Source organism: Pantherophis guttatus, chromosome 9, assembly GCF_059756535.1.
Source record: "Pantherophis guttatus breed Tessera chromosome 9, ASM5975653v1, whole genome shotgun sequence".
Classification (NCBI taxonomy): Eukaryota; Metazoa; Chordata; class Lepidosauria; order Squamata; family Colubridae; genus Pantherophis; species Pantherophis guttatus.
The window spans coordinates 3,086,046-3,098,498 of NC_142071.1; the positions used below are offsets into that span (position 1 = coordinate 3,086,046).

A 12,453-nucleotide genomic window follows, 5' to 3' on the forward strand; every position below is an offset into this window, starting at 1 on the left:
CCTACATTATTTATTTATTTATTTGTTCAAGTTGTATGCCGCCTTTCTCCGAAGACTCAAGGCGGATGTTATTATATATGTTATTATATATAATGTTCATTATATGAACATTATATGAACAAAACAAAACAGAATAAGCCTTATTCTGATTACTCTGGCTTGTAATATTGGCAATTACAAAATTTGGAATGGAAATGACAAAAACAGCAATCTGGGAGATCGCTCTCCCTAGTACTGGTACCAGTAGGCGCAGTTCCATGGCAGATGATAAAACCATCCCTTGGTGTTTTGATTAGGTTAGATTAACAGAGTTGGAAGGGACCTTGTAGGTCATCTAGTCCAACCCCCCGCCCAAGCAGGAGACCCTACACCGCTTCCGACAAATGGCAGCCCAATCTCATCCTGAAAGCTTCCAGGGATGAAGCTCCCGCAAGCTTGAAAAAGTTAAATAGGCTCAAAACACCAAAAGGCTGGGAGCCACAACAAACTGTTTGGAAGTGGCAAACTGAACAGGAGCAGAGTTAAATCTCTGGATCAGATTTAAAGCAAGACCCAATGTGCTTGGGCAGATCAATTATTGCTAAAAAAAAATTGCTTTCCGATTCCAAGCCAACAGTCTTTGGGTGGACCGGAAACCCTCTCTCTGCCTGTTTTCTCTATGCCAGCGGCCTCCAACCTTGGCAACTTTAAGACTTGTGGATTTCAACTCCCAGAATTCTTTGCTGGCTGAGGAACTCTGGGAGTTGAAGTCCACAAGTCTTAAAGTTGCCAAGGTTGGGGACCCCTGCTCTATGCTAAAATGATGATTCAGTTCTTATTCCTAAACCAGCTATGTTGGCTGGGGAATTCTGGGAGTTGAAGTCCAAACATCTTCAAGCTACCATAGTTGAGAAAACACTATTGTGTTAAGCCCTAATGATTTTAGGGATTTGGGTTTAGGACATCGTATACACCTAATCACGATGGCTCATAGGTCTGGCTTATGGCAAAGTATTTTGTGCAACTAGATTTTGGCTTAAGTCAATAAATCATCACTTAGTACATGGCAAAGCCAATCTGTTATGCAACTATTACTCACTGGTCAAAAACGAATAAAACGGTGTTACTGGCCCTCTGGGGCGGCAACTCTTAAAAACAAATCCTATCAGCGTGGAATAAATCCAGATTATTTACAGGAAAATGGCAACACTAACCCATCCAGAAACCCAAGAGTTCTCTGGTTCCTCAAATGGCATTTTAATAGAACTCGCCCCCACCTCATAAAAGTTGTAGTTCAGGAGTTGCTGGCAGTAAACTCCATTCCTTCTTTTCGTCGCCTTGCACACCCTTTGTGAAGAGCCCTCTTGCGTGGGATTATCTCGTCCACTTGGGCTATTTCCCACCCCCCCCCCCCAGAAAAACCTGGTCATATTTCACCTTGCAATCATTCCACTTGCAAAAGTCCCAAGAGACACACCCACCCACAATTCCCCTGTATGTACAGGATCCCTCCAACCTGAAAAAAATCCAACCCCACTGCATTAAAAAAAAAAACAAAAAAACACACAGACTACACCAAGGATGGTTCATTCACTTTTCCGCATACTTTTATTTGTTACAAACATACAATTTTTAAATATAGACTGTAAAACTCCATTTTGCAAAAACCTGCTATTTTAAGGAGCGCTCAACTAGCATGAGGAATTATTCAGGTCATGGGGACATTCTTCTTTTTCTTCTTTTTTTTGCTAGTTAGCTAGTGGTAAATCCAGGACCTGCCTATTTTGACAACAGCCTCTTTAAAAAGCAGTCCTGCTAGCCCCCACCCCCCGCGGCCCCACCCCCACCCCCAGGGAAATCAGAATCTAAGCTTCAGCCAATGGGCAGCAAGACAACGGGCAGCTCTTGACCCTGCGGAGGATTTGAACTCATTTCCAGCGCTCTGCTTGGCAGGTGAGAAAGGAATCGTCGGTCTTTTCAATGGGTGCTGCACTTTTACATTTCTAAGTCTGAAACTGCACCATGCAGCTAGATCTGCGTATGTAGGTTGCCAGTTAAAGTGCATTTAAATTTTAATAAAAAAATAAACAAGAGGAATAAACTTTATTTTATTTTTTTTTAATTAAGGTACTTCAAAGTGAACTTTTTGGTCTCTCAGCAGATATTCCTGAAATCAGTCCTATATTACTACAAATTTCTAGCATTTATATATTTATAGAGGGGAGCCTTTTCGTGTATATGTATATATATATATATATATATTATAATATAATATAAAATTAGAGCTACTTTTGCATCTAGCAGAGAAACAATTTTATAAATACATACACATGTACACGGACATCTGTTTCTATGTATACAATGTACAAACGTGTGTATATTTACAAATGGGTTGGCTAATTACGTCTGTATATGATCTATTATCACTTGCACAAGTTTGGGTGAATGCCACATCAAACTCAAAATTATTTGCTTACTTTCTGACGTTATACATCCGGCCCAGCAAATTTCCACTCCCTTGGCTGTACTGCCCCCCCACCATAACTTGGGCATTTATTAATTTATTTTTTCCATCGTCCTGACCACTGGCAAAACACTTCAGCGAAAGATTTACAGTAACTACTAAGGGGAACTGAGTTAACTTCTCAGCCCCCTTTCTTAGGGATAAAAAAAAAAAAAAAAATTGGGTCGTTCCAATACAGGACATGTGCTTGCAAATTCCACCCGTTGTGCAAGTGTTTGTTCAACTTAAGTTGCAAAAAGAAAAAGAAAGAAAGAAAGAAAGAAAGAAAGAAAGAAAGAAAGAAAGAAAGAAAGAAAGAAAGAAAGAGAGCAGGGTTTCCAAAATCGGAACGAAAGCGTTTCTTCCAGTGGTTTTGGGAGAATGTGGAAGACTGCCAGCACTTCGAGGCCTGGCAAAGTTAACATTAGCAAGAATAAACTCCTTACCACAAGAACAGCCGCTGCTCAAACCTCATTGGGTTTTTGTACGTCCCAACCTTGGAGAACCTATTTCAAGTGGCTTTTTCCTGGCTTGTGCATCAATTGAAGCACCAGTGCAAAAGCCTTCGCACGGAGAGGCGAGGAGTTCTTAGCTTTGTCTAGCACACTTGGTTAAACACCGGGGAGCCCCCGATCCATAGATGATCAGTTAAAAAAACACCTTCTTTTTGCAGAAGTGTTAAGGACCATCCTTCTGGCTAAACTTTCCAGAAACTCTTACTTTCGGCAACAACATACTAACTACCAGGTACCAGGAGGAGGAGGAGTTATTCAATTCAACGCAAGACCAGCGTGCCGAAGGAAAAAAAGTTCACCGCAGCTTCACAAATAGGAGGTGTCTATCTACCAAAGCTCCAGCCATCCCTTCTCCTGCAAAAAGTGGCCGGGTTCAACTATTCAGGGATTCTGCACAAGCCAGATCAACTCACGAACCCACCTAGCATGGCGACTTCCAATTGAAACGTAACGGGGCCGATATTTCTAATTGTCACAAGAGGGGAAACAAAACATGGGGAAAAAAAAAAAGCCGTATGCTGCTTGTAAATCCCACTTAAGTTCAAATGTGGAGATTTTCTAACCAGCAGGCCTTTCAGCGCAAAAAAAATAACAAAAAATAAAAAATCAGGGCAAGAAATTAAAAATTTAGCCTTGGACATTTGCCTAGGTGAAAATGATGAGCAGCGACTGCTGTTTTAAATTATTTTCTTTCTGCAAGTTTTAAATACAACCTATCTTGGCTACACAAAGCAGGACCCAGCTTCAACAAGCCACGCAACCTTCTGCTTCTTGGCCGTGGGTTACTTACTTTGCATTTAAGTGTATATGTACATATATATACACACACAATACATTACAATATTAAGGCTACATAGCAGCATATTACAAATGGCTTTGACAAAGCACACTAAACCTTCCTTATGCCGAATTTCAGAGATAAAATTTTGTTGGTGTTTTGTTAGTCGACCTTGGAACTGTGAGCACTGTATCTCCTGGTCAAATTTTAAAATGGAGGAGTTGGAGCAAAAGAGAGTAGTAGCAAAAGAACACTTTCGCTCCTATGTAAATTCGCCAATATTCCTTATTTAAGTAAACACGTTGGCAGGCTAATGATTCTCAATAGAAAACCTCCATCGGGAGCAATCCCATTGGCCAGAATTCTACTCCTACGGAGCGTCTTTATCATTTTATTCAAATTTCCAAAATTGGGCCCAAATCAATTAACATGGCTGGGTTTAAATTCCATAATCATAGAAATTTATGCCGAAAATCAGAGGCCGGAAATCTTTCATTGTATTCAGTGGAATTGTAGACGCTGAGCGTAATTTTAGGCTCTTTCTCTTGACAAAGTAGAATTCCTCTGTGCTACAAACTTTATTTTGAAAACCCGCTCCCTTGAGAAGAGTGGCTTGTCAGGCTATAGAGAGGACATGTTGCTCTCTAAAAAAAATCCAATCTAGGTCAAGCTAGTAAAAAATTGCTGTTCCACTTGGTAACTGCATCTCCATTTGGTAACTGTTCTATTTTTTTACACAACCGTACATGATAGTTGCTTTAATGTCTAGACCAGAATAGTGAATTTCACAATGGAAAAAAAAAAAAAACCACCCAACCTTACTATACATTACAACAGAGAAGCAATGTTAAGTATATTTAAAGTGAAATTAGTCTAGCACCATTGCAGATAACCGTGATTTTACAGGTACAAGAGGTAGTAATCCATCCATGGTTACATCCTGATGTTTGAATGTTTGCTTCAGATATTAAACGTTCCTTTTAATCCTGCAGGAGACAGCTATTGGATTTTGCTACGTTCCTCTCCTGAATGTCACATTATCTCCAAAACAAAACGAAGCATAATCTTAGTGTGTGTGCGTGCGTGTGTGTGTGTGTGTGATCACTAATGGGTATAAAAGCTACAAAGTGCAAAAGCTGAGGTTTCTTGGAACCTGCAAAAGTGGGGCGGGGGGGGGGGAATGCGAATTATTTCACTTCAACCAGACTTTTCTGTCACCTGTAGTCATAATCTATTAAATCATTGCAATCTGTGCAAAATTTAAGGGGGAAAAAAAAATTCCTCAATCAAAACGATTCAGTTGAATGTTCAGGCACAACATCTAACTATTGCAATTCTGCTGGCACTAAACAATCGCAAGCAGCAATACCGACAAGAGGGCAAGACTTCAGAAAACCTCTCACACACCGGAAACCAAGGCTACCAGAGATTATATTCCAAGCGGCCGTGAAGATTATGCATTTACACACCATGGTTGTTCACTGGCGTAAAACAAAGAATCAAGAAATATACCTGTCGCTGCTTGGTATTTGTACTGACTTGGGAACATCCATGCGCAGAGTTGTCACTCACTGCACAGCAAACCTGATTGCTGTCTTCTTTCTACAGTTTTTTTTTGAAATTTTGAGAAGGAAGGGCACTAGGTATCTGGAAGCATTCCTATCAAACCATCCCCCAGATAATGCTACGAAAATTACAAGGCGTCTGACATAAACCCATTCAGTCGGTACTGTAGCTGCTGTGCCTTTGCAGGATTGTGCTCGGTGGAACTAAAATGATCTACACTGCGTTTCTTCAGAAATAATTGTGATTACTGCTATTTTAAAAAGAGCATAATGGTCCTTTAGGTTTTAGGTATTTAGCCTCAGGCATTCCTGTTCCTTTATAAAACTAAATTCATAGCAAACATATTTCAATACATCGACCATTTTACCTGTTATAAAAGGAAGCATATCAATATCATGTTTACGAAGAACTTGCAGAATCGGAATAATTTTGAAGCCAAAAAAAAGTGCCACTTACATACAGGGAAAGCAAGTTTTTCTTTCCTCCTTTGAAGAGTCAAGGCCACATTTTGTTTTTTGTTTTTTTTTTAAAAAAGAAACAAAAAAAAAAAGCGAATATCTGCTGAGAGATTAAATTGTGCATCAGATCAAGTACCACCATCTTTCTATTAAAACTTTGAGAGGTCCAAAAGCATGTTTATGCAATGAACAATTTTCTACCAAAATCACAAAACTGCCACCCTCACACGAGAAAAGTAGCCTGAGTTAAATCACTTTTCAGATGTCTTGTATAGTCAAATATATTACACCTTCTTCTTTTTTTTTTTTTGTTAATGACGGGAGTAAATCAAAACCCAACTTCAGCTATTCCAATACCTGAAGCGTGCAGTCAACAAAGGGGCCACTCAATATGAGGGGTTTATTTGAAAACCTGCCTCTTGCGCCCATTATCCTGAAAAGTACAAGCAAGGACAGGATCGTTTTAAGTTGTATTTTAGAGACACACTAAAGCAGAAGCTAAAATCTTACTAAAAAAAATAAATCTGTGATTATTATTTTTTTTGATTTTTTTTTTGTGCAAAGAGGATTCCAGGGTAAGCAACGGGAATTGCTTTCTCTTGGAGGAAAAAAATGAAGATGCAGCCTCCTGGGTTAGGGCCTGCAATCACTCTGAAGCAGATAGCTATGGAAATAGGAACATGGCCCATAACTAGATGTGAGCTAAAGCTATGGGCGTTTATACCTGTATGTCTCGCCTATTTACAATTTTTGGTGCTATACAAGATTTACATTTCGTTTGTACAGCAGATGCACCATTCGAAGGGCAATGCCAGATACAGGGGTTACCCATTCCCCCCTCCCCCACACCTCTACAAAATCTACACGTAAAGATGACAATGCAGTCCACAAGCCACCTCAATTCGACACACCTCACGTTCCACAGCTCAACTCCCAAACTTCAAGTGGGACGTCAAGCTTGTTTCCCATTTTTTAGGTGTGCAGGATGTGGCAGCTTGCAAAACGCACCGGCACACGGTCCACGAACATCGCTGCAGGAAAGAGATCAAGGATATGAGTTAAAACTGCAGCACCGAGAATAGAGAAGCTTTTCATTACTCAAAATGGACATTTAAGCACGGGAGTATAACAGGAATACTAAAGTTCACCGGCGTTGGGTTGTATCTCCGGGGTAATGGGTTTTTCCTAACGTGGTTGGACACGGCCCCACCCCCGCGTGAATAGCGACTCGTCCGAACGGGACACCAAAGGTGCCCGCTTGCAATCTGCAGAAAGCTGGTCGCTGAGGCGAACTACCAGACGTAGAGAGCAGGGATGCAATACTTTCAGATATGGTCTGTGCAAGATGGTGCTAGCAGCTGGGAAGGCAGAGGTTTCTAAATGCTTAGCCGTAAGTAATGGAGGCGCCCTCTCCAACAGAGGTCAAATTAATTTGAAAAGTATCTGCAGCCTCCACTGTGGTTTAAGCCCAGACATCTTAAGCTCTACAAGGGGGAAAGGAATATATATATATATATAACTCTTTCCCCATTCTCCAACAAGCAGAAGGGATGGTTTCCCCGCTGAAATATGCTGCATCTAAGCAAAGCTTGTGGCACCAGAATTAATTCCTCCCTAAAATGACTCTTGGGCATTAACCTAACGTAGCACGATAGCCTCAACATTTGCGGAATCAGTTAAAACGCCTCTAACTTATACGTGAGCACAAGCAGGCCCAACACCTTAGTAATCCCCACTGGCATCTTGCACTGTCACCCTAACTGCACACCTTGAAGGGGGTCATGTATCACTTGGTATACTCGGTATCAGTATTAGCTGGTCTGCAATGGCCCCATCTTGGTTGCCAAAGGCAACACCATATATGGCAACGCTCCTTGCTTAAACAACTGATATGCTTCTGTCCGCTTCTTCCACATACTTTTTGGGCAGCTAATTATAGCTTATTATAGTCACTGGCCAGGGGCAGTCAAAATCCCTGCCACTACCATGTAATAAGGCTAGTTACTACAATTCAGCCCAAAACACCCCCCCACACACACACCAAAGGTTCTCCTGAAGAGGAGAGGTACTGCATCTTTGCAAGAACTGGCTCATGGCAGCTGAGCAACAAAACAAAACAAAATAATAAAAAGGGGGGGAGGGGAGGGAATCGATTACCACTAACGCAACAAAAAAAAATAATGTTGGTCTATACAAGTATTATACACTGTTTTAAATTGAATGAAGAGTTACAGCAATCGGTATTAAGCATTTGCAGCCTCCATTTTCATTGCTGCCTTTTAAAGTCTCATTAGTTAAAAGCAGAGTTCTCTGCAGTCCTAGCCAGGCTGCGATCCTTGTACGCTGAATTTTTTTTTGTGGGTGAATATTGTTCTCCGCAACAAAGAACTAAATACAATAGAACCAAAAAAATAAAAATAAAAATTACATAGGTAAATACAGCAGGACATTATTGAAAACAGCTGCCTCGGAGAGTACAAAATACAGTACAAGTATATGGATGTAATTAAAACATCAAGAAATACTATTGCTCCCATTACAATTCAGGAAACAAGCTCTTTGCAACGGAGAAAAATGGAAAGAAAGGTTGGATTTCTTTTTTTTTTTTCAAGGATATAAGATCTACCATGAACGCATGGAATAAAGAAAACAGCTTTTAAAATAAACAATCAATGTTTGTGATAAACTAATCTGACATTTGCTGAGCTTTATAATAACTGTAGCAAAACCCAATTTATTATTTTTTTTTTAGAAAAATTCCAGCCAATTTCCCTACTGCAGCAAGAACCAAGTGAGGAAAATGCCTTTTATACGCCTCTTTGCTTTCTAATAAATACAAAACAAAGACAGTGTAGAGAAGAGCAATACCAAAATAAGGTAAATAAGGGTATGCAATAAATTAAAAAAGGCAGCTCAAATAAAGGACAGGCATGCACAATTTAAAAAGATTGTAGAGGAAGCTTTACCTGCCTCTTTTTAAGATGTCACACAAACAATACCTGAAACTTTGTAATGAACAGTACGCAATTTCCATTCAATTCAAAGTTGCTAGTATATAATGTTGTAGCTAAAAACACTTTTTTTTTTTTTAGAGGGAATAGGACTGACTTCATTTGTTTAAAAAAATATCATTTTAGGTAAGAATCCATTTAAAATATAGATGAGGCAATTCTTTGGGTGGGGAGACCCAACTCTGCTTGGGAAAGACAACTGGACGAATAGGCAGTAGCCAGTCTGTAGTAAAATTTGAAGGTGGTAAAATGCTGCTCGTGTTCATAGTCACAGAACTTGGCTTGATTCTGCTCCTTTTTTTTCTGATGGTGTTGATGAACCTCCCATAGGGCAGACGGTGCTCTGAACAATCCATTGCTGTTAACATTAACGTGAGGTACTGAGGAAATGGATTGTGTTCTCTTCTTGTTGTTAAAAAAAATCTTGTTAAAATAACAACAGATGCTGGACTTCTGGACCTGAGGTTCTTGGGTGTCTATTTTCATAGATCATGTCCATTTATTTGCAAGGTGAAAGCAGCTTTCCGTTTCCCTCTCATATTATTATTTTTTTTTTTTAAGACTCGAAGCCTCACATTCTTTCTCTTTTACCAGATTACGATTTTAATGCTTTTTGTGGTTACAAACCCGGCGAGTTGCAGAACAGATTCCACCTTACTGGAGTAGATCATCTTTAAAAATAAAAAAAAAAAAGCCCAGAGAAAGGCAGCTCCAATTTTTACTTCCTACTAAAGCCTAAAGCCATTTTGCTCTTTCGCCTTATTTAGAGAGAAGGGGAAGAACTTCAGTGAGCAGCAACTAGTCCACTCTGCATTCCTTGTGCTTTATGCCTTTTTTTTTTCTTTTGAACCTGCCTGTTTGCAAACCCCCCCACCCCTGAGGAGGAGAAGGGGAAAAAAAACCTCATTATGACCTGCCAACTTTAGAATAATTATTTCATATCAATTCCAGTTCAGGCACCTGTAGCTTTACGGGTAAAAATTTAGGAGGAGAAGAGTGGACGTTGGTCCAAATATAGGCTTCATCCCCTCTCCAACCCATAGGAACATTCTCAGGGTTGCTTCAGCCATCTTTCCTGTCTCTCGCCCCCCCTCCCCCAATTTCAACTTTCCCATCTGCCTTGGGCTTCAACCTTCCTCTTCACATTGGGCTACAATCACCATCCTTGGTGTTTTGTTTTTTTTTTTTGTTTTTTTTTAAAACAACTTGCCCGGTTAGGCTGCTGGATTTAGATAGCTGTGCCAGCTTCTCTTCTTCCTTTTCCGACTGTGCTCGATGGCCATGCAGTCTCCAGAATGCTGGTTTTGAGAGCGGAGGAAGGAGGAGGAAGAGATCTCAAAATGCAGGAGGCGGGGGGGGGGGGAGCAGGGGGGAGAGGGCACCCAGAGAAAAGGGAGAAGGAGATCAGATGAAAATGCTCTCCCCCATTTCGCCCCCCTCCCGAATAAATTAAAAAGAAAGGGAGAGGCAGGCGGGTGGGTGGGAGGAAGAAGAAGAAGAAGAAGAAAAAAAAAAAAGACGCCACATATTTCAGGGGGCAAGATGAGAAAGCCTTGGGAAGCTCGGAGCAGATCAGTGGTGGAAAGGAATCCAGTTTTCACAGTAGGAAAGGATCCCCTTTTCCTCCACTCAGCGGGCCAGGACGGAGGTTAACTGAGGTCACCTGGATTCCTCTCTCTCTCTCTCTCTCTCTATGGGGCGAGGAGGATGGCAAGCCTGGGGTGGGGTGGGGTGAGAGCTTAAAGCTGGGCCAACTCACAGGCAGATGCTGTATCCTGGAGGGAGGGTGAGGGGCAACAACAGGGTGGGGAAAGGAAGCAATTTCGGGAGAGGGGCTGCTCCAGAAGCGGTGGGTGGAGGCAGGGCAGGCAGGGCTTCTCTCTTTCTCTCTCTTCTCCTCCTCCTAGGGCAGTGTTTCTCAACCTTGGAAGCTTGAAGATGGGTGGACTTCAACTCCCAGTATCCCCCAGCCAGCGCTGCTGGCTGGGGGATTATGGGAGTTGAAGTCCACCCATCTTCAAGCTACCAAGGTTGAGAAACACTGTCCTAGGGGGAGAAGGAAGCTTAGGATGGGCTTGCACCCTATTTCCATCCACTCCTCCTGCCCGGTCCATGGAAACCCCCCCCTCCCTGCGTAGTGGGGGAAGGGAAGAGAGATGGGGGGGGGGAGAGGAAGAAGAAGAGAAGGAAGAAAAGAAGAAGAGGAAGAAGAGGAGGAAGGAAGGAAGGGAGGGAGGCTCTCAATCGTCGTCCACATCATCCCCATCGGAGTCGTCTCCTGCGCCGCTTCCACTGCCCGGCCCGGCCGGTCCCGCACGCCGGTCGTAAAGCTTATCCCGTTGTCGTTCTTGGATGTCTCGCATCTCGTCGGCGTAACGGCAGAAAGCCCCGCCGAATTTCGCCCAGGCTTTGTAAGGGACGGTGATGGCGTTGCGGTAAGACGGCTTCACCTCGCTGACTCGCAGGAAGACGCCGTACTTGTTGCAACCCACGTCGAAGAAGAAGCGCTTGGAGTCCACCGTGATGGAGGTGCCTTCGGGAAGCTCGCCGTAAAGGCCTCCACCTCCGCCGCCTCCTCCTCCACCTCCGGGACCCCCTCCGGGACCCCCGCCGCCGCCCAGCTCGTCCTCGTCGGCGCCGTAGTCGTCGATCAGCTTCGCCAAAGCGTCGCGGAACTCGATGAGGCCCTGAGCCGGCAATGCGATGGTTTGGCCGCTCTGGAGGCCCGGAGGCCCCCCGGGGAAGCCGGCCCCGCCGCCGCCGCCGCCTCCGGGCCCTCGGTTGATGGTCTGGCGGATGCGGAGGAAGCGTCCCCGCTGGTTCTCCTTCAGGTCCAGGTAGTATTTGCGGTTCTCCCTCACCAGGAATTCGCTCTTCAAAGCCCGGCGAGGCCCTCCGACGCCTCCGCCTCCGCTGCCGTCCTCTCCTCCGCCCGGGGACGCCTGAGCCAGCTGCTCGGGACTGCTGGGCCCCAACTGGGCGTAGTGCTCGATGAAGTCTCCCAGGTAGTCTCGGAACTCGGCGGCGACGGCCATGGAGAGGGTGAGGCGGCTCTTGGAGCCTCCGGCGCCCACCTCGGCGATCTTGAGGAAGCGGCCCTTGGCGTTCTGCTTGACGTCCAGGTAGAAGCGCTTGTTCTGGATGTCCAGGCGCTTCGAGGCCAGCTCCTGCGTCTCTTGCTCGGGGCCGGGGCCGGGGCCAGAACCGCCGCCTCGGTGGGCCTGGAAGCCTCCGCCGCCTCCGGTTCCTCCTCCGCCGCCACCGCCGCCACCGCCGCCTCCCCCGCTGCCTCGCTCGCTCCCGCTGTCCCCGTCCGCCATCTTCTCCGCCCCGAGTCCTCCTCCTCCTGCTTCTGCCGCCGCCGCCGTCAGGCCCAGCCCGCTCTGCCTTCCTCCGCCTCCTCCTCCTCCGCCCGTCGGTCCGTCCGTCCGCCTCTCTCCTCACTCTCTCTCCTCACTCTCTCTTTCCCCTCAGACGCTCAGGAGGCGCAGGCGTCCACGCGCACGCGCACGGAGGCACGCACGCATGCGCGCGCCCCCCACAGAGAGGGAGGGAGGGAGGGAAGGGGGGGGAAGAAACGCGCGCGCCGCCCTGGCCTGGCCTCGCGCTCTGCCCCGCCTCAGATTTCGCGCTCAGATTTCGC

The 12,453-nt window shown here is 44.6% G+C and overlaps 1 protein-coding gene across 1 annotated transcript; it reads right to left on the reverse strand.

The window, feature by feature from the left end:
* Nucleotides 1-1,559: 1,559 nt before the first annotated feature.
* On the reverse strand, nt 1,560-12,453 carry PURB (purine rich element binding protein B). The gene has a single exon (XM_034406005.3). It carries the CDS (start codon nt 12,128-12,130, stop codon nt 11,051-11,053), a length of 1,080 nt encoding a protein of 359 aa, XP_034261896.3. The 5' UTR covers nt 12,131-12,453; the 3' UTR covers nt 1,560-11,050.

Coding starts and splice junctions, on each gene's coding strand:
- PURB (XM_034406005.3), bottom strand. CDS start 12,130: ATGGCGGACGGGGACAGCGGGAGCGAGCGAGGCAGCGGGGGAGGCGGC.